Here is a 20,207-nt window from a genome sequence, read left to right on the forward strand (position 1 = left end):
GAGAGAGAGAGAAAGAGAGAGTGAGCGCGGGGAGAGATTGAGATTCTTGCAAGAAGAGAAAAAACTAAAAACGAATGGAGTCTAATTTGTTAAGATCATTTTTAATATTAAGATTTTAGAGTCAATGTACATCCTACTTAAGAATGGCTACCACGGAAACTACAGAAAATAAGATTGATATATAAAGAAGCTCCTCCTAGCACTGGTGAATAATTCTAAACAACACATGCCTGCGGACAAAGTGTGGGAGGTGAGAGACCAAGAAAAGATTGTTATTGAGCCAATGGAACACTAATGACTTGGTTTTAAACCATTCTTCAACCTTCTTTTGAAACCAAACCAACCAAAAAAAAAAAAATCAAAACCCAGAATACATCCAAAGAACTTACCACAGAGACTTTGCTCACTACATCCCTTGCAACTGCTAAGCCTTGAGCGAAGGTCCTGGCTGCAACAAATGCCCGGGTAACCTGGAGCTTCAGTTTCCGAGGGACGTCTCCAAAAGGTTTCAGCTGCTCTGTATATTTGCTCACACATTCCAGGTACTCATCTGTAAAATGGTACTGGGAGTTCACCAGACGGAACATGCGCTCCAGAAGGCGAGCCCAGAAGTCATTTAACATTTCTTCCAGGTTCACATTTCCCACCACATAGTAGCGCTTCAACTCTACGAAGAGATCTTTAAATAGCTCTGAATTTTGCATGTATAAGTGGCCATATGTCTTCACGAACATATCATTCAGGGATTTCTCTGCATTTTCAAGAAGTTCTTTGAAGAATTCTAAAAAGAAACCCCCCAAAAAAAGGAGAGAGAAAGAAATGAGAAAAGCTGTTTTCTAGTAATAACTGAATGAGACAAATTAGAAAAAAATAAAAAACAATTGTGAGATTAAACTGGAAAGCACATTTGCATATAAAGTGTACTTCTGAGGAATTTGCATCTCAAATCATTTGTCACTGAAAAGAAATCTATATCACAAAGTTACTCTTTCATAGGTGTCTACATCCAAGGGAAGGGGTAAGAACATTTTTATCAGCAGCTTCTCAGGAATCAGTACAACATTCTGAAATCCTGCAATAAACCATGGCAGGCTGGACATGGTGATGCCAGCCCTGGAGAAGCAGGAGGGTCAGGAGCTCAAGGCCGATCTCGGACACACAATAGATTTGAGGCTAGACACAAGGCTATCTTCGAACAAACCAATAAACAGGCAAACAAGCCAGAAAATAGCAGCAGCAGCAGCAAGAAATAAAAACAAACAAAACCTAGATAGACATGGACAAAGTGTGTCTAAGAGATGAGGTTTCCCCAAAACACTCATCTCTAAACCAGGGGTTCTCAACCTTCCTAATGCTGTGACACTTTAATACAGTTCCTCATGCTGCGGTGACCTCCAACCATAAAATTATTTTCATTGCTACATCATAACTGAAATTTTACTTTTAATTAAAATTTAAATATCCATGGTTTTTGATGGTCTTAAGCAATCCCTGTGAAAGGGTCGTTTGACACCCCAAGGGGTCTCAACCCACAGGCTGAGAACCCACTGCTCTAAACCAAAGTAAATCATGCCACCCTGATTAGGACCTAAGATTAGGACAGGTGTTTCAAAGACTGTTGTTTTTATCTCATTTCTTCTTTACTTATTCACATGATATGCCTGAAAAATGCTTTAGGGCACAAAACCTAATCAAAAGGCCCTAGAATCAAGTACAAGCTGCTGAAAATAATTTCTTGAGCTTTTTCTCTGTAACATTAGTGTACTTTAGTGGTATCCAACTTGACTTTGGGCTCCTAAAGGATTCATACTGTGACATTATAATGTTCTTTTGAAGATTTTGAAGATTGTAAAGACAAATTTATAATAGATGCCATCACAGCTCTGATGTTTGTGTAAAATGACATAGAAAAATAACTGAAAAATACAAATAACAATATCTGGATATTTTAGATTTATACCTTAGTCACCATACACAGTCACAATCTAAGTATTAAAGGCTTTAAGTTTTAAGTGAAAACCGTAACTTAATTTTCTCTTGAAGCTTAATGAGATAAGAGATGCAGGAAAAGTCCCAGGCTAGCTTGCTTTCACAAACACACATGTGAACAGTAGATCCTGTAATAAGCAAGATGGAAGATGAGACCTGACACCCCAGGTCATCTTGAAATTGACTTCACACTCTGTCATGTGTGCTTGTATTCGTACATGTGCATGTGCACGCAAATATGAATTCACTCAAAGATTTTTTTTTGAACAGTGAGAAGCTAACATTAATCATTCTTAAAGAATTTCTTGCCTGGTATAAAAATAAATACCCCATGATATTAAGTTTAAAGCAGGAAATATAATGAATACCAGAGCAAACTATGAGGACTTGATCAAATGAGAAACTGTGTCTAAGTGAACATGGATCAGAGGGAAGGTGGTGCCACTTCAAAGGCAGAACACTGGTGAGCTTATCAAAATGCAATAGCGCTACAAAAGTGTTCTCTTCCCACACGGGGAGGACAAACCGGAGGCTGACAGTTAATTCCAAACAGTTTTCAAAACCCTTGGACTAATAAGTACAGCCTTTTGGAAGAAGAAAGATATGTGTGTGTTTCCATACATGCCAAGAGAGCCCATAGCAATGCTTTGTTTGAGCCCCTAACTCATCAATACTTGCTTCTTTGAGGTTTAGGGATAAGATCCAGCATTCTGTCGGGCTCCAGATTTTTAGACTTTTATTTCTTGGGCTGTTTCTTCTCTCTTGTTCCTAGTTATGGATTTTTTTTTTTCCTCTTCCTTTCTACTACTCCGGATCTTTCATTTGCAATGTTCTCTTCGGAGCCCTCCAATAAAAAAGCTCATGCTTCCTCACTGGCCTTTGTACCAATGCCCTCTCCCTTAGAATGGGAGCAGAGTATAGGAAGAACTATGAGACACGTACTAGGTTCTCCAGAGGAACAGAACCAAAAAGGCAGGGCTAATTATAGAGCGGATTATTGCACTGGCTCCCAAAACCTCAGAGACTGCAAAGTCTTGAGACCGTTATCAACACACCGGATGGCCAGGGAGGCCAGTAGGTAGATCCTATGTCTATGAAGCCCAAAGGGCTGGAAGCCTCCTGAAGAGCTACTGGTGCCAAGGAAAACCTGATATGCATAAGCACCAACAGAGGAAAACACACTGCCTTAAAAAGGCCCACCAGCAAGAGCTGGGTTCCCCATCTGTGTGTCATTATTCCATCAGGGCCAGCAGTCTATCAGATGCTGCTGCCTGCACCAAGGCCAGGGTCTTCCACTATTCAGTTCACTGGCCCACATGCCAATCTTCTCTGGAAAACACCTCCCTGTGTCTATACACATCCAATAGGATGCTTTATCACATCTCTGAGGACATCTTAACAAGGCATCCTGGGAACATATGAGAAGAACGTTGTGAGGAATCCATGTGGGGAGACCTCTTATTGTCTATGACATCTGATAAGTTCTCTAAGGGTATACCAAATGGGGCTGGAGAGATGGCTCAGTGATTAAGAGCACTGACTGTTCTTCCAGAGGTCCTGAGTTCAATTTCCAGCAACCACATGGTAATGGAATCTGATGCCCTCTTCTGGTGTGTCTGAAGAGTGGCAGTATACTCACATTTCTGGTGTTTCTGAAAACAGCTACAGTGTTACATACGTAAAATGTTAGTTATATACATAAAATAAATAAATATTAAAAAACCAAGTCTTGGCCCCACCCAGAATCACTGAACCAAAAGGCCTAGGTGTGAATCTAGCCATATGTGACTCTGGTGTGCTGTCAATTCTTTAACTAATGAAAAATGTCTCCATTTCACTGCTCACTAGCATTGGGGGAGGGGGCAGTACTGCTTTAGTGGCAGGGAAAAGATGTTCTTTCCAATGAATTGCCTGTGAAAAATACTACCTTCCTAAAAATGACGTTGCATGATCTCTTGGCATAAATTTTCTTATATAGGGTTCTTTCATACATGTTAATATAGATGACTAGTGCATATAGCATTTTCCCATAATTCCAAGCTCGGGAGCTTGATGGTGCTAAGGAATTGCAGATGACATCTGGTCTGTGTCTTTTACGGTGTCCTTTCACCAGCATCCTTGGTAAATGGTGCTTGTTGAATAGAGGCATGAACTATGGAAGTGGATTGTTAGGACAGGCCCAGTACGCTACATTTGCATATTGGAAAAGGAAAGTCTGGTCACTGAGAACAGTATATAAACCTTATGCCAACCAAGAGCTCTTAATACTTCATGACTTAAAACAAATTCCAACAGCAACAACAGGTCCTTCCTTATCATTACATTTTATCATATTATTCATAACATTAGTATACACCAGAAGAAACTGGGTGTGGAAAATGGCCTTCTGCTTCATCTTGGTTTAATAAGGAAATTTGAATGTTCACTTGCATTTTTAATCAATAGCACCTACAGTCATGATTTTACAAGGTAGGAGACACACAGTGGTCCTTGGAGCTCAGTTTAATTGAAAACTTCTAAAACGGTCAAGATTGATCCATTAGGCTTCAGAGTACTACATATGTCAAGGACATTATATGGAGAAAGTTCATTGTTCTATTATCTTGTTTTTGTTTTTGTTTTGTTTTGTTCTTGAGATAGAGTCTCACTACGTAGATCCGGTTGGCCTCAGAGTCACACAGATCTGCTTGCCTCCCTCTCCCAGGTACTGAGATTTAAAGGCATGCTCAGTGAATTCAGTCTCACGACGACTCGAGATTTTCTTGCAAACTGTAAGCCTCTGTTGCACATGTAAGTATGTGCGTGTTTATGGCAGCATGTGTTCTAGGAGATTAGTGTGGTGCCACATATACACTAAATCCTAATATATCTCGTTACCCAGAAAACTTATCTTCTTGCCTTTACACATTAAAAGACTCTTTTATGTGGCCATTTAAGTTGCAGATATAAATAATTTCTGAATGGGTATGTGGTTAATAAATGCTTGAGAAATACTATAAAACTAATACAACAAGTTACACCTCGCCGCTTAATCTCTCCAAATGGCTATGCAATTTGACAAGTATGTACTGAGTGCCTATTATGGGCTCAAGTCAAAGCACACAGCTTTACCGTGTACCTTAAGCTTTCTTCTGTCCAGACTACAACAAAATTTTCTAGAGGGACAGATTTCTCCTATCCAATTTATCTTTCCTATACAGCCACTTTCCACTGCAGCTTTATGAGTGCACGAGAGACTTTCAAACATCTATACAATTCTTAATCCTTCACTCCTACAGTAAGTTCTTTAATATTTATCTATTTCACCCTTGAGTCAAACAGACAAATAATTCATGAGACCCAAATTCATTTCTCCTTACATTTATTTCATTAATGGGACTATTCCACCTGGTTTTTGGTTTTGGCTTAAAAGAATGGAAGACAAATTAGACACGATATCAACCAAATCATAATTTTCATGCATAATTCTATCCTATCTCCAGTGCTCCCTACTATTCCTCCTATGAGATTTCCTTCCAGAATAAGGAACAGAGCACACATTAGACAGTAAAGTACAGGGCCACGGCCATCCTTTGCAGCAACTTTTAAGTATGCAGTTCTCAACTCTACCTGTGCCCCACCCATCCTCAGCCTTATTCTCGTTCCTCACAGTCAGGGTCAGATCCTAACTGCTGAAAAAGACCTGCCTAGGCCAAGACGCATAGCAATCATCCTCCATAATCATTAATGAAACCAATTATAATACAAGAGTTGGCGAAGGGAACTAGCCAAGGGTAGTGTAAAGCAGAGTTCCCACTGATCAGAGGCTGAGTTAATTGGAAGTCAGAGCTCCTATACAGTAACTGCTTGTACTTGTGTAAAAATAGTGCTCAGACAGAGTCTGTTTCAATTCAGTGAAACTACTGGTCTGAAAGGAAGTCAGAAAAGAGGCAGTAACCGAGCATTTGTGAGCAAGTTTATTTCTGTAATTTTCCATTTGGACGCTTACCCATACAGGTTGTGAGGATCAAGCAGCTCTCACTCCTTGAGCTCACACTTGGCCACAACTGAGGTGTGGAAATCAGCACTCTAACATGCTATGAACCTAAAGCAGTGTGACTGGTGGGGGAAAGCAGGAAAACTCCTATTTAGAAACTACATGTCATGGTTGGGAAGAAAAAGGAAAAGAAAAGCCTAAGTATTTGATGGTATCTACAAAACAAGCAATTCTCTCTCACCTCACACGGCGAATGCTGGTACAAAGTAATGCTCAGTATACATAGACACTAGTAATAATGCATGGAGTGATGTGATTGTCACTCCTAGAATTTCTTTATGTCAACAACATTTTCAAACATCTTTTTAAAGACTGGTTTATGTCTTGTCTAGTGGTGTCAAACATAATCCATCTGGGGGAACATGAATGAAGCTAAGGCTCTTGGAGGTCTGCTGAGAAGACCTAAAGCCCTATAAAACTTGGAGCTGTTTATCCAAAGGGAAATGCTTAATGGCTCTACCTTGCAATGTTGTGAAATGTCCCAGACATCCATGAGACTAGAAGCAACTCCTGGGTGAAAACTAAGGAAGGGAGCCTCAGTAACTACAGAAAGAGAGTTTAAGCTGGAGAGCCGCAGCACTGCCCACATCAAAAACTGAAGAATCACAACTTCTCACCCCTCTATTCACATGCATTTTATATGCATACTATTATATTTACCAGGGGCCTAGTGGGCATAAGAATTGAGCTTGGGGCCTGTAAACACTTCTTGACTCTAAAATTCAATTATTCATAGTGTTAAAAGGACTGATTTAACATGGAAAAAACTGGAGTGAAAAGCCAAGCCTTTCCTATAAACATATTCTATGTAAATATCCTGCTTTTTAAAAAAGAACATCATGTACTTCTGGAATTTCTATCACCAGCCACTTGCCTTGCATCAAATAAACATTCAAAATTCTTGAAAAGGGTCAAGGGAGCTGTGCTTGTGCTATTAAATAGCATCAGTTACTTCTACATAAACAATCAACTGGATATTGATGAATGAGCTAGAATGTATTCTAGATTGAACCCATGACCTTGAGAGACTGGAAGCCCTTTCTATTCAATCCATTTGTTTGGTGCTGTAGATCAGCCCCTTGCGTTTACATTATAAGGAAGCCTTCTTTACACATAAGGATTAATTTCTCCTTCACTATAAATGCTACATTTCACAGTCTTAGTGCGGCTTGGCAACACTAAGTTATCCCAGCACCAAAATTCTTGAGAAGCCTTCATAAGTGCTACAAAATCATCCTTTTCTGGTAGGCAAGCTGAAGGAGTCAGTCTGTCCAGTCTTTCACTGCAAGCAAGTATGTAATGAAGAGCAGCAAAGATGGACATCTACAAATGGAGGGAGAAGAAGAAACAGAAAGCATTTTCCTGACAATGTCAACTGCTGGCTTTGAGACTATCTCCTCCTATACCTCATCTTTTTAGTAGTCTGAAAGTGTGTAGCAGACACTTTCCTCTGCTGTGGCATGTCACTCCTGGAGACATCTGAGAGAGCACGGGCGTACTAAAAGGTCACATACCCAACTCATGTTTAGCAGGAGATAGTAAATTAATAGTCTGTCTCTAAGTTGGCAGGCCAACTGCCAGCTGTAGTCTTCATTTGGGGCTGTTAGCATATCAAAGAGTGCTAGGGGATCCTGCCAAAGGACCAGTCTTTACTTTGAAAGGTTAATTTTATTAATGACTTCTCCTACGGAGAAAACAAAGTATTTATTCTCTTATGGATCTTAATTTTGGCTAAATTAGCCAATGATTTAGACTGGGTGCTATGTACTTAGTACTTCTGCTGATATTGTTCAGTTTACAGAACTAGCCACTTGGGACTTAGCATTCTCATATTTCTTTGTATCCAGTAGCCCCCCAGAGAAGGCTTTGGGTATATATAAGTAAGCTAGGAAGCTATGGCAACCACAGCAAGCATTCTAATGTACATTTTGTGTCCATCATTCAACAGGTTGTCATATGGCTTCACAAATCCACATATACACACACACACACACATATACACACATGTATATGTATGTACACATGTATATATATGTATATCTATACACACACGTTCATGATCTCATATCAAGAAAAAACAGGGCACCAAGTCATTCAATGATTCTAATTGCATGTATATATGCGTGTTATGTGTTGATACACAAAAAAGGATGAAGTAACAACTACAGTGGTGATGGTGGAATGTTAATGATAAAAGATGACTTTTTTCAATGTCTCTCAAAGTTTTGTTCCCTCAAAATTTTAATGACATTCTTTCATTTATATATATATACATATATATACACACACAAATATATATATATATATATATATATATATATACATACATGTATACACATACACACATACATATGTACACTGTCATTGTCTTCAGACACACCAGAAGAGATGTTGTGAGCCACCATGTGGTTGCTGGAATTTGAACTCAGGACCTCTGGAAGAGCAGTCAGTGTTCTTAACTGCTGAGCCATCTCTCGGCCCTGGCATTCAATTTTTTTTGACTTACATAACATTTCTACAAATTCATGAGGTAAGAGTGATATTTTGATTCACAAATGCATTAGGTAATGATCAACTTGGGGGATTAATATACCTGTCACCTTAAACTTTTGTCAATTCTTTTTGGCAAGTCTATTTTAATTCTTCACTTCTATTTTGAGATATCCCATTCATTACTGTTGTCTATGGTACATCTACTTGGCAACAGCATACCAGAGCTTATTCGTTTATGCAACTAGAACATGTAAACCAATGGCTAACCTTCTCCTAATTCTCTTCCCTCCATGAATCTACTCACAAATTCTGTGAGTTTTTAAAGACTCATGTAGTACTTCCACGTTGTCACAAATGCTAGGATTTCATTCTTATGGCTGAATCATATTATGTACATCAAATTGTCTTCTTCCACTTATCAGTTGATAAGACAAATTGAATCTACACTCTGGTCACTGTCAACAGTATGGGCAGTGTGACTTTAAGAGATTGGTTTAATTTCTATGTGTTCTCCGTTCAGCAGTGGAACTGCTAGACCACATGATAGATCTTCTCTATTCCACACTGCTGTGCCATCCTTACAATGCCTACAACAGTATACTGGGATGCCTTCCTCTCAAAGTATTTTATGATCAGAAAAACAGTATTCCTTCCTGTCTGCAAAGGGGGTCTTAGTTTCTTTTACTCAGTTGCATCAGTGGAGGCTTCAATGTACTTTTTTTTTTTGCTTTTGCTTTTTCCAAAATTGTCTACAGTGAACAGTGACAACAAAGAAAAACATCATTTTAAAAATACCAATGAGGGTCTATTTTTTCTACCGGGAAAAGTGCTTCTTTTGCAGAACAGAATGTTTCTCACTGTAGCAATTTGAAAATTATGATAGGTATGTAGAAGGCCCCAATTACCTGTAATTCCACAACTGAAAGCTCCAGCCGCTTGCTGCGTTTCTTTTGTCTTTTCTCCCATGAAAATATATAGTATCACATGACCAAGAGACTAGGGCCTCCACATTTCTGTCATGTAACATTATATAGTTAACATTTCCTATGTGATTAAAGGTTCTTCAGGGGCATCGTTTTTAAGGTAACCATTTAATTTTGTGAAGTATTTCTTTTCTGAGATTATAGTATAATTACATCATTTTGCCCTTTCTTTTCCTCTCTCTAAGCCCCCCACATACCCTTCCTTGTTCTCTTTCATATCATGGACTCTTTTTTCATTAATTGCTGTTACATGCATTTCATTTGTATTATGTAGATACATATATATACTCCTAAATATAACCTGCTTAGTTTGTATAATGTTACTGATACGTGTGTTTTAAGGGTTAATCAGTTGGTATTAGATAACCAATTGGTGTGCTCTTTCTTGAGGAAAACTATTTCTCCCACATGTAACATTTGGCTAATTTCCAGTATTTTAGTATTCTAATTAATACTGTGATGTGCATCCTATTAACATCTTACACTAATCTTTATGCACTTCTTCCTTTCCTTAAGAATATATAGCTAGCAGTCAATTACTAAGTCAAAGGATATGAATATATTTAAGACTTCTAACACCAGCTGCTATATCAATCACCTGGAAGGTGTGCCCATGAATTACACTTGATATTTGAGCCATGTTTAATTCTAAGTTTTCATTGCTTCATTAATTATCCCAAGAGGGAGGATGATGAAAATGGGCTGGACCAATGAATAAGAATGGCCAAAAGCATGACTAGTTTGAGAATTCTCTTAATTAAGCAACTGGATACAGTAATAGCTCAAATAAGCTCCTTCTTTACCTGGACAGGCAGACATAAAAGACAGCTGGGATGAGTGACAACATTTCAAATCCCCAGGCTCAGAACACAACAAATAGTGAAGACTATTGCTTATGCTTTTCTCCAACCAGATCAGTAACTTCTTCCTGATGCTATGCCTTCAAAAGAAGTTGAAGGTAACTGTAGAGCCTCAACTATCATTGTTCCAGATAATGTAGGAACTGCACATGCACTTTCAATCCAATGAGATAACTAATGCCACAACAAATGCTTACTCCTCAGAGAACAATTCAAAAGACAGGAAACAAACCACTAATACCAAAATGTGCTCATTCACATCAAGTTTCACAGATGCATTGAAAAAGAGTTAGTGGGTGGGGGCTGGAGAGATGGCTCAGCGGTTAAGAGCATGAGCTCTTGCAGAGGTCCTGAGTTTAATTCCCAGCAACCACATGGTGGCTCCCAACCATCTGTAATGGGATCTAGATGCCCTCTTCTGGCGTGCAGATGTACACACAGATTGAGCGCTCATATACATTAAATAAGTAGATGAATGAATAAATAATTTTTTTTAAAGTTAGGGCATAGAGAGATGGCTCAGCAGTTAACAGCACTTGTAATCCTTGCAGAGGATTGGGCTCAGTTCCCATCACCCGCATAGTGGCTCACAGCATCCAGGTGATCTGATGACTCCTTCCTACCTCCATGGATATCAGGCATGCACTCGATGCCAATCATTTGCATGCAGACACTCATACAAACATACAAAATAAAAATTAACAAGTAAATCCTTTTAAAGGGATTAGCAAAACTACACAGGTCCGTGTCACACGGATGGAAAAGAAAATGGGGGAAAAAAAAAGCAGTGCATTCCAAAGAAATCAAAGACAGTTAGTGTGATCTAGGACAATGCATTTTTAACTAGGCCAGATGGCTTCATGTCTTTCTTTGTACTTTGTGGCTACTCTGCCTGTGAATTGTTGCCCAATACACTGTAATGAGGCTTCAAAACAGCAATACTTGTTTTAAAGTCTTAAGGACTGAAATCTGAAGTGAAGATTAAAAATCAATCTCGGGGCTCGAGAAATGGCTCAGCTATTAAGCGTACACACTGCTCTTGCACAGGATCCAAATTCAATTGCCAGTATTCACAGGAAGTGGCTCCCAACAGCCTATAATTCTACCTCCAGGGCATCTGAAGCCCTCAACTAGCCTCCTTGGGCACCTGCACCTCGGCACATATACTCACACATAAATACATACATATACAAATAATTAAAAATAATAAAAATAAATCTTTAAAAACTCAAGCTCAAGCCAGCAGTGGTCATGGACTCCTTTAATGACAGATGGACCTCTGTGACTTCAAGACCATTCTGATCTACATAATGAGAGCTTTTCTGCAAAAACAAAAGCAAACAAAATAAACAGTCTGTGTTTATATTACTATAAGCATTTCTATAATATTCAAAATATGCATTTTAGGGTTTTTTCCAAATCAAAAATCAAGGTCTTTATTAATTATGGGTAAGGAACAAACTCTTCACCCTAATAACAAATTCATGAAGTTAAAAGATAGCTAAGATCAGGGCTAGGAAAATTCTAGAAACTTCAACTTCGCTAATGGCCATGAAGTTCACTTAAATATATGTCACTGAAAGTGAGTGGACAGCTCGCTTTCACCGAGTCATTCCTTTCAAAGGCCTATGACTTCAAATGCCTTCTACCCCCTGAGTCTCCACAGTGGTTTTTCTTATTGGCTTAATGAAATAATAGCTGATATGAATGAACTACAGTGATTAATACACAGCTTCAGCTAAGTCTGAAGAGTGCTTCATGTCATGCCTGTGTGAGAAAAGCACAATGGGGGGGGGGCTGCGCTAGCTTACACAGCCCAGGCCAAGAGATGGGATGGGCAAGTATGTCTTTTATGTGCATTTTAAGCCAATTTAGAAATTTTCTACTATTATTCAAGTTAACAAGCTGCAGGCTCTTGGGAGGGTTTTCAAAGAAAGACCTGGGGAAAGTAGCTGAGGGTTAAGAAATAGAGGGTACCATACAGATGGCTAATTAACATCTTATAATACCTTTCACTAAAGCAGCTGGTCTAGTCCCATATTTAAAAAGATTCACAGAATTTTTAGAATTTGAAAGGGTTTTGAGGGAGCATCTTGCTCAACCCCCTCATTTTATGGATGGGAAAACTGAGACCCAGTTAATTGCCCCAGGTCACAGAGGGTCCTGCTGCAGAATCAGGCTGACAATTCAGTGGGTTCTGCCTCCCAATCAAAGTGGCTTAATTTCTTCCAAAAATGACAAATTAAGAGTTTTCCCAATAGATTAGTATCAGGTGACATCCTTAGATCCTTAAGATTCAATGTGCAAAATATCTAGCAAATAGTTTAATAGGGAGTTCTTTAGCAGTAGTGTTTCTTCGTGGTTATTATATCATTTTATTATGTAATCCAGAAAAGTATTTAACACAGCAGCTTTGATCACCGTAATAACCCATGTTTCTTTTAAAAGCAATGAGTCTCACAAAACGCCAGACCTTTGGGGATGGGTCTTTATGTTGTAGTCCCCAAACACGGATTATACTCCACTTCTGTTTCTATTCCCCTTGCCAAGTAATTCTTCCCAATACCCACTTCACTGACTGATTAGCATATTCATGCGACAACTGCTTCAGTTAATTAGCAGTTTTATTACCAAAAAAATTTCCAAGACTGGTCAAGAGGGGGAGCAGCTATCCCTGTCACTCTAATGCTCTAGCTCTAGGAACATTTTAAGATAAAGAGTTGACAAAAAAAAAAAAAAAAAAGGAAGTCTGTAGGACAGAAAAATACAAAAGCCAATTCTCACACCCAGAGGCACCCAGAGGCACATATTGAAAGCATAGGAGGCCCAGTTACACAGGCTCATAGTTATTAGCTGTGTCTGATCCCCAGAACCCACAGTACAGAGAACTGACTCCTGAAAGTTGATGCCTGACATCAACACACCCTGTGCAATGAACACATCATGTGTACACACACAACAGAATACTTATTATTGTTATTATCATTAATAATAGAAGTTTAATATTTAAAAAAAAAACAAGAAACTGGTTGAAAGTACTACAAGGAGATATTGCCAAATGAGGTGTTTTCTTGTATTCACCTAGATCTGAAAAGCAGAGCTTAGAATGTACAAATTAGCTTATAAACTTTGTATTTACTTGAGACACACAAAACAATAGAAAATAGAAAGTACAGAAACAAAAAAATAATAAAAATAAAAACCACAAACAAACAAAAAACAACCAGCCCTGCTCCCAAATCCTTAGAGACAGATAAATGGGCAAAAGGATTTGTTCTTCACATTTAATGAGTCAATTATTGCCACAGCAGGTACTACAGCACCCACTTGCAATGGAGTCAGAGTGAACAAAAACTGAGTCGAGCGAGGCCTAACTTTGTGCATATACATACATTTTGAGAACACAGAAAGTTGCCAGGGTTCAAACTCATCTCTGTGAATCTGCATTTTGAGCTGGGACACAGCCAGATGTTCCTTGGAAGTTAATGGACTCATTTCTATACTTTGTTTCTTTTTGCTATTTGCCTTACGTCCATTTGCTATTTTCTCACTATATATCTCCGGGTGGGGAGTTGTAACTCTGCCATCCTTCTTGGTTCCCCATTCTCCTTGTTTCTTTGTCCACTTACATCAATCAAAGACAGAAGGGTCAGGCAGTGGTGGTGCACGGCTTTAATCCCAGCATTTGGGAGGCAGAGGCAGAGGCAGGTGGATCTCTGAGTTTGAGGCCAGCCTGGTCTACAGAGTGAGTTCCAGGACAGCCAGGGCTACACAGAGAAACCCTATCTCGGGGAAAAAAAAAAAAAAAAAGGTTTGTCCTTTTTTTTTTTTAATCAGAGTTTGAACAATTCTTTGATCAAAACAACCACCTTTGGACTTCTGAGAACTGAAATAACATTTAAGTGCTTTACTCAACATCCTGGATCTTTTAAAAATATCCCTATCAGCAAACAAGTGATGCAGCACCCACTAAAGGATTGCTGAGCACCAGACAGCTGATGCTTTATTATGGAAAATTGTATCAGAAAACTTAGGAAAAGGTGTACAGGACAGGGAGGTGGCTCAGCAGTTAAGAGCACTGACTGCTCTTACAGAGGTCCTGAGTACAATTCCCAGCTACCACATGGTGGCTCACAACCATCTGTAATGGGATCTGATGCCCTCTTCTGGTGTGTCTGAAGACAGCTATAGTGTACTTGTCATACATATATATATACATATACATATATGTATATATACATATATACACATATATGTATGTATATATGTATACATATGTATATGTATATATACATATATATGTATATATACATATATATGTGTGTGTATATATATATTTTATATATATAATAGAGAAATAAAATCTTTAAAAATTAATTTTAAAAAACGAAAGAAAATGTGTACAGTAGTCCAGCTCTGTTCTGATCTCCAGACCAAACAGATTTCAGCAGCTTACAACCAATTTTAATTGGTACTCATTAACTTTATTGTCTTTGTCATGTTTTAAATTAGAGCCAGAAGACATACACAGGAGCTTTTATAATCATTTTTGAGTGTACTTTGGAACTGATAAAGGTACCATTTTAATGTATTTATTAAATGAGAAGACCAATCGTTTCTATATTAAAAAAAAACAAGCATATGTTAACACTTACTGATAACAGTTCTCTATACAGCTTTCTTTAAAAGAAAGCTTGCACACTGTAATCATGCTACGTAGTAGTATACTGCTGCAAAACCATGGGGAGGGTGGGGGGCAACAGCTAAACTAGCAGACCTATAGGCAGTAACTGTAGGGTCTACTCCAGAGAAAGATATGTGTACAAGTCTATACTCAGAGTTGGTTATGCGCTATACTCTACAATTTATTTTTGAGAAGCCCATACCTATGCTCTTAGATGAGTCTTCCTTTTTGCTGAATACCTTTCTCTTTCTCTCAACCCTCAAGCTGAAGCCTATATTAAATGCTTTATATTAACCCTCAGATGTACTCCCTCTAAAAAAGAAAAAAGAAACGAGGTAACTTGGAGAAGACGGGATTGTGGCTTAGAAACAAGTTTAACTCCACTGCATCATGCTGTCAACAGCAGCAGGACTTAAAAATTTCCTTTCTAATTTGGGTATGAAAGTCCTGTGTTGTTATTTTTAAAACACTCACCTCTCAAATATGCCAGATTCAAGAGATGTTCACTGTTCCTGGGCATGGTAGTGCACACCTATTCCTCATTCTCCCATAGCCCAATGGCATCCAACAGACTAATAGACCTAGTGCTAGGTATAACACTGGGGAAGCTATAGCAAAATCATGAATCACAGGTCTCCCTCTCAAAAAATAAAAAATTAGATGGACTCAGAAGGGACAGGTAATGAGAGTATGAATGAGTCATTGTTTTCAATAATAAAACTAACAGTGACAGAGATAGGTGGGATCTATAATTATACCTGTCAATAATATCTATCTTCTCAAATTATTAGCACAAAGTATTTAACAGAAAGAGCTACACATGCCAGGGTCAGGTTAATCAAGAGGATATAAAGATAAATATATTTATTCTCATTCATCCAGGTAAAGGAGACAGAATTAAGACCACAAAGACTGGAGGTGTAGGTTGGTGGATGAAGCCATGTGTAGCATGTACGATGTCCAGGATTCCTTCCCCAGCCTCAGCATGCAAAAACAAGACCAAGTATATATTGCACACAGTGTACTTGAAACAATGAACAGGATCAGTTGCACACACTATAATATCCAGGCAGTATTTAAGTTCAACTACATTACAAATTAAATATATCATAGTTCTTGCCTGGATAGCTTACTAATACTTATTAAACTGGTTACAGAAAAAGTTTCAAATAATAACTCTCAAAATAAATGCCTGAAATATAACCTGTTCTATAGTTGGGGACTGTCTTATCAGCTATGTCAAATCTAATTTAGTCTAACTTCTCACCATGGTAACAGACCTTTGCGGGGAAACTCAAAGACATTTCACATCTAGAAAATTTGCCGTGTACTACTTCACCACACATAATGCCAAGAAAAGCCTGCTTCAAAGGTACTATGTAATTAGAATGGCCTTTAAAACAGGCACAAAGCAAATTGTTCTGATTAAAATCAAGTCTACTTCACTACATTCACGAGTGAGTAACATCATAGACAGGAAATCTGGGGTGTTTGAGACCACATAGTATAATTTTGCACCTGTTATCTGTGGTGTGGACTCAAGTAGGGCTTGAAGTGCCTCTCATCAGCCGACTTCCTCTCTATTAAATGAAATATACATGTGAGAGGGTTTAGAGTTCTGCTGTAGTTTTCCAGGCAAAGACTACACTAGACCTCAGCTAATGATGATCCTGGAGAGGAAACCAAACTTAGTGAAGATGGCAGACTCATAGCCATTTCCAGGTTACAGGCTACACAGATGATCAAGAGCTGAGCATCTTGGTTAGGTATATTCTAAGAATTCTAGTTGACAATCCATTTTGAAATTTAGAATGAAGTCCAGCATCTGTAGAACCACTCTATTGGGTGAGAGACCTAAACAGTTTGAGATGTGCCTGCTTTTTATTAAGAAGTCTTTTTTTTTCAGTGACTTGCGTCAACAACACTCTGGAGCATTCACCCAGAGAAAGAAAAGGAAAAGCATTTAAATTAACCCCATCTATTTTTAACTCACTTTGACCATATTTCCATACTGCCTAGGATACAGATCATGTGCAACTGCTTAGCTAACTTGCCACTAGAAGCGTACTTCAACCATAGCACCACATCATACAAAATAGCTGTCAGCTCTTCCATGTAACTTAGATCACATACCATCAAACTTCTTGTAACGGGATGCAAAGATGGCTTGCAAATGGTTGCACTGTTCACTGACCACGTTTTTGAAATCATCTTTACTTTGCAGGCTGTACTTCTCTTCCATCTCTTGAGAACAGCATGTATAGTCCTGGGGACAGATCTTCAAATGGTCACCTGGAAAGTAAAAAGACAATCTATATCACCAATATCCATCGGGTTCAAGAGGGAAGAGCTTGATTTCCGAAGCATATTCGATTTTATTTAAGCCAGTTGAAGCTCAAGCATTGCATACATTTAAAAAGTTACATGGCACAAAATAAAGATCTCATGGGTTGATGTTTTATTTCATTTTGTTTTTCGTAACTAAAACTATTGTTAAAAAGCTTACAAATAAACCACACACAAAATTAACCAAACCTAACCTCTATACAATCTAAAAACATATATACTTAGAATTGGCATTAAAATGGAAGTTGTGATGCATTGTATTAAAATTTTCACTTTCAGCATCAAATATACTTAGTATACTTATCAACCAAATTAAAATAAACTAACTAATAAAGCCACCTCCCCCAAAAAATCCAGAAGAGCGTTGTAATCCAGAAGATGCCTTAAGCCCAGGGAAGTTGGTGTGAGGCAGGAAGAACAGCATCATTTAGTAGCAACACAAACCTCTTTCATGAATTCCTTATGATTTTGTGTGATACACCATGACTGTAAGTCATGCACAAGATTTTTTTGTTTGTTTGTTTGGTTGGTTGGTTGGTTTTTTTCGAGACAGGGTTTCTCTGTATAGCCCTGGTTACCTAGAACTCACTCTGTAGACCAGGCTGGCCTTGAACTCAGAAATCTGCGTGCCTCTGCCTCCCAAGTGCTGGTATTAAAGGCATGCGCCACCACCGCCCGGCAAGATTTTTTTTAAAGGATAGGAGTTCATAGTTCAAGAGAAAGAGAAGAATTTATAATATTTGTGATGACAATCATAAATTAAGTAAATATTTAAGTCCCCATTGTAGTAAAAGAAAGTAACATAAATTTATACACATCAGTTCTACCAGGGGAAAGCAAAGAGGAGAGTTTTAAAATTCAAATTTGAAGTTAAAGTAGTTTAATTTCAAAGGGTTGTCAGCACAGAGGAAAACCAGTCATACTGGAAAATCTGAATCTATGCTAATTCTTGAAGAAGTGATCACAGGCCATCCTGTATGTCAAAGATTTTTTGTATTGCCACTTTCTAGGCAGGTTATGAGACTGTAACCACCATAGTGTGTGTGGTGTTGTCATGTATTCCTCATATTCTCATAGACCAATGTTTTCCAATAAATGTGCTCTTTATGTAGTGATATGGCCCAGAGTTAAGAAAAGTGTCAGATGGCTCATTCCAAAGCAACCTAGCCTAAAAAGTATCAATGTTCTTAGAACTACACGCTGTCCATAATTTAGAGGTAAGTGTTTGGATACGTTCTTCTATGGCTTCTCCTCTTTGTTCTTCCTTAGCCAACAAGTGAAAACTATGCTTTGAAGAAACCAAAGTTTCATCCTTCACAATGACCAAACAGGTGCAGTGAAGCTCAAAATTAAGTTATATCAGGTCCTATGACTTGAGTCATTTCAATATTTACAGATTTGTTAAAACTGTAAACACTGGCTGGGGGGAGGGGTGGCGCACACCTTTAATCCAGCACTAGGGAGGCAGAGGCAGGTGGATTTCTGAGTTCGAAGACAGCCTGGTCTACAGAGTGAGTTCCAGGACAGCCAGGGCTATACAGAGAAACCCTGTCTTGAAAAACAAAATACAAACAAACAAACAAAAGCCTGTAAACACCTTCATCAAATCTTGTTTTCAATGCTCTGCTATTTTTACGTAAGTAAAATAAAGAAGGATCTGAAAAGAATCAAGTTCTCAGGAATCTGGGCCTGAGCCTGAAGTGTCCCAACTACTGGAGGGGGTGAGAATAACAGGGGGAGACTTCATCTCAAAATGAAGTCAGGAATGGGTCCTCTGGAGACACAGAAACTTGACAATGGTGTGTTGAAGAAGCCAAGGGCCATGGAATGACAAATGTATCTTTCTACCACTTGGCTTTTCTGTACTTTCATGAAACAAGTCTTTTCCTAACACAGACACAAAAGGAGTGTTGGGGTTGGGCAGGGGATCTGAATATAAAATAGTGCTGGCATAGCAGCTGATTAATGCTATATTATTAATGCACAGACACAAATAATTACATATTTAGGAAGGATACATACATACATACATAGATTGAGATAGATACAGAAATGGAGGGATAGAGAAATAGAGATATTCCTGATCCTTATTTGCAATTAAAAGTTATGGAGACTGTTACTACTTTTTAAAAAAGTGTGCAGCATTAAAGGACAATCTTCAAATCTCCATCTAGAAACTATTGTTTCTTTAGTGATTGCTAAAAGCCTTGGATAATAATAATTCTACTAAGAGTGTAAAAACTATTTAAAGATTGTGAAGCAGAGTTTAGAGCTGAGGTTATAGAATATCTCAGATCTCATTAGTACAAAAAAAAAGTTCAGTTTAATGGAAACCCCTTCCTTAAAACCAAAACAATCCCCCCTCATTGCAGGTCGTTTGTATGAGAACACATAATCAACACAGAGAGTCAGCTGTCTGCTGCTCTTACGCTTGAAGGTTCCCACAAGGAAGTAGTACTATCCTTGTATCATCCCAGGACTCAGAAGACAGAGGCAGACAGATTTCTGTTCAAAGCCAGCCTGGACTAGCTAATTCTCAAGCCCTTACAAATATTCCACTGGACATGTATAAAATTTTCAAGGCAAAAATAAATTCTCAGGAGTCTGCAAAAATAGCCCTATCTATCCTGTCTATTTTTTAAGACAGGGTAACTGCATGGCTCTGGATGACCTGGAAGTCATCATGCTAGCCTAAAATTCATCTGCCTATTTTTGCCTCTGAAATGTTGGGATTGAAGGCACCTTTGTGTCCAATTGTCTATCCAATCTTAGCAGGCTCACACAAGTAAAACGGCTAATCTACTGAATTACTGAGT

At 38.4% G+C, this 20,207-nt stretch overlaps 1 protein-coding gene across 1 annotated transcript in view; it reads right to left on the bottom strand.

Moving 5' to 3' along the window:
- Gpc4 (glypican 4) overlaps window positions 1–20,207 on the bottom strand; it is a 111,249-nt gene that overhangs the window by 21,344 nt on the left and 69,698 nt on the right. Inside the window, exons 2-3 of the mRNA XM_031359497.1 lie at window positions 17,179–17,337; window positions 390–781 (exon numbers count right to left, since the gene is read on the bottom strand). Coding sequence (XP_031215357.1) covers window positions 390–781; window positions 17,179–17,337 — 551 coding nt within the window. The remainder of the gene's footprint in view (window positions 1–389; window positions 782–17,178; window positions 17,338–20,207) is intronic.

The sequence above is a fragment of the Mastomys coucha genome, chromosome X (genome assembly GCF_008632895.1).
Source record: "Mastomys coucha isolate ucsf_1 chromosome X, UCSF_Mcou_1, whole genome shotgun sequence".
In the NCBI taxonomy this organism is placed as follows: domain Eukaryota; kingdom Metazoa; phylum Chordata; class Mammalia; order Rodentia; family Muridae; genus Mastomys; species Mastomys coucha.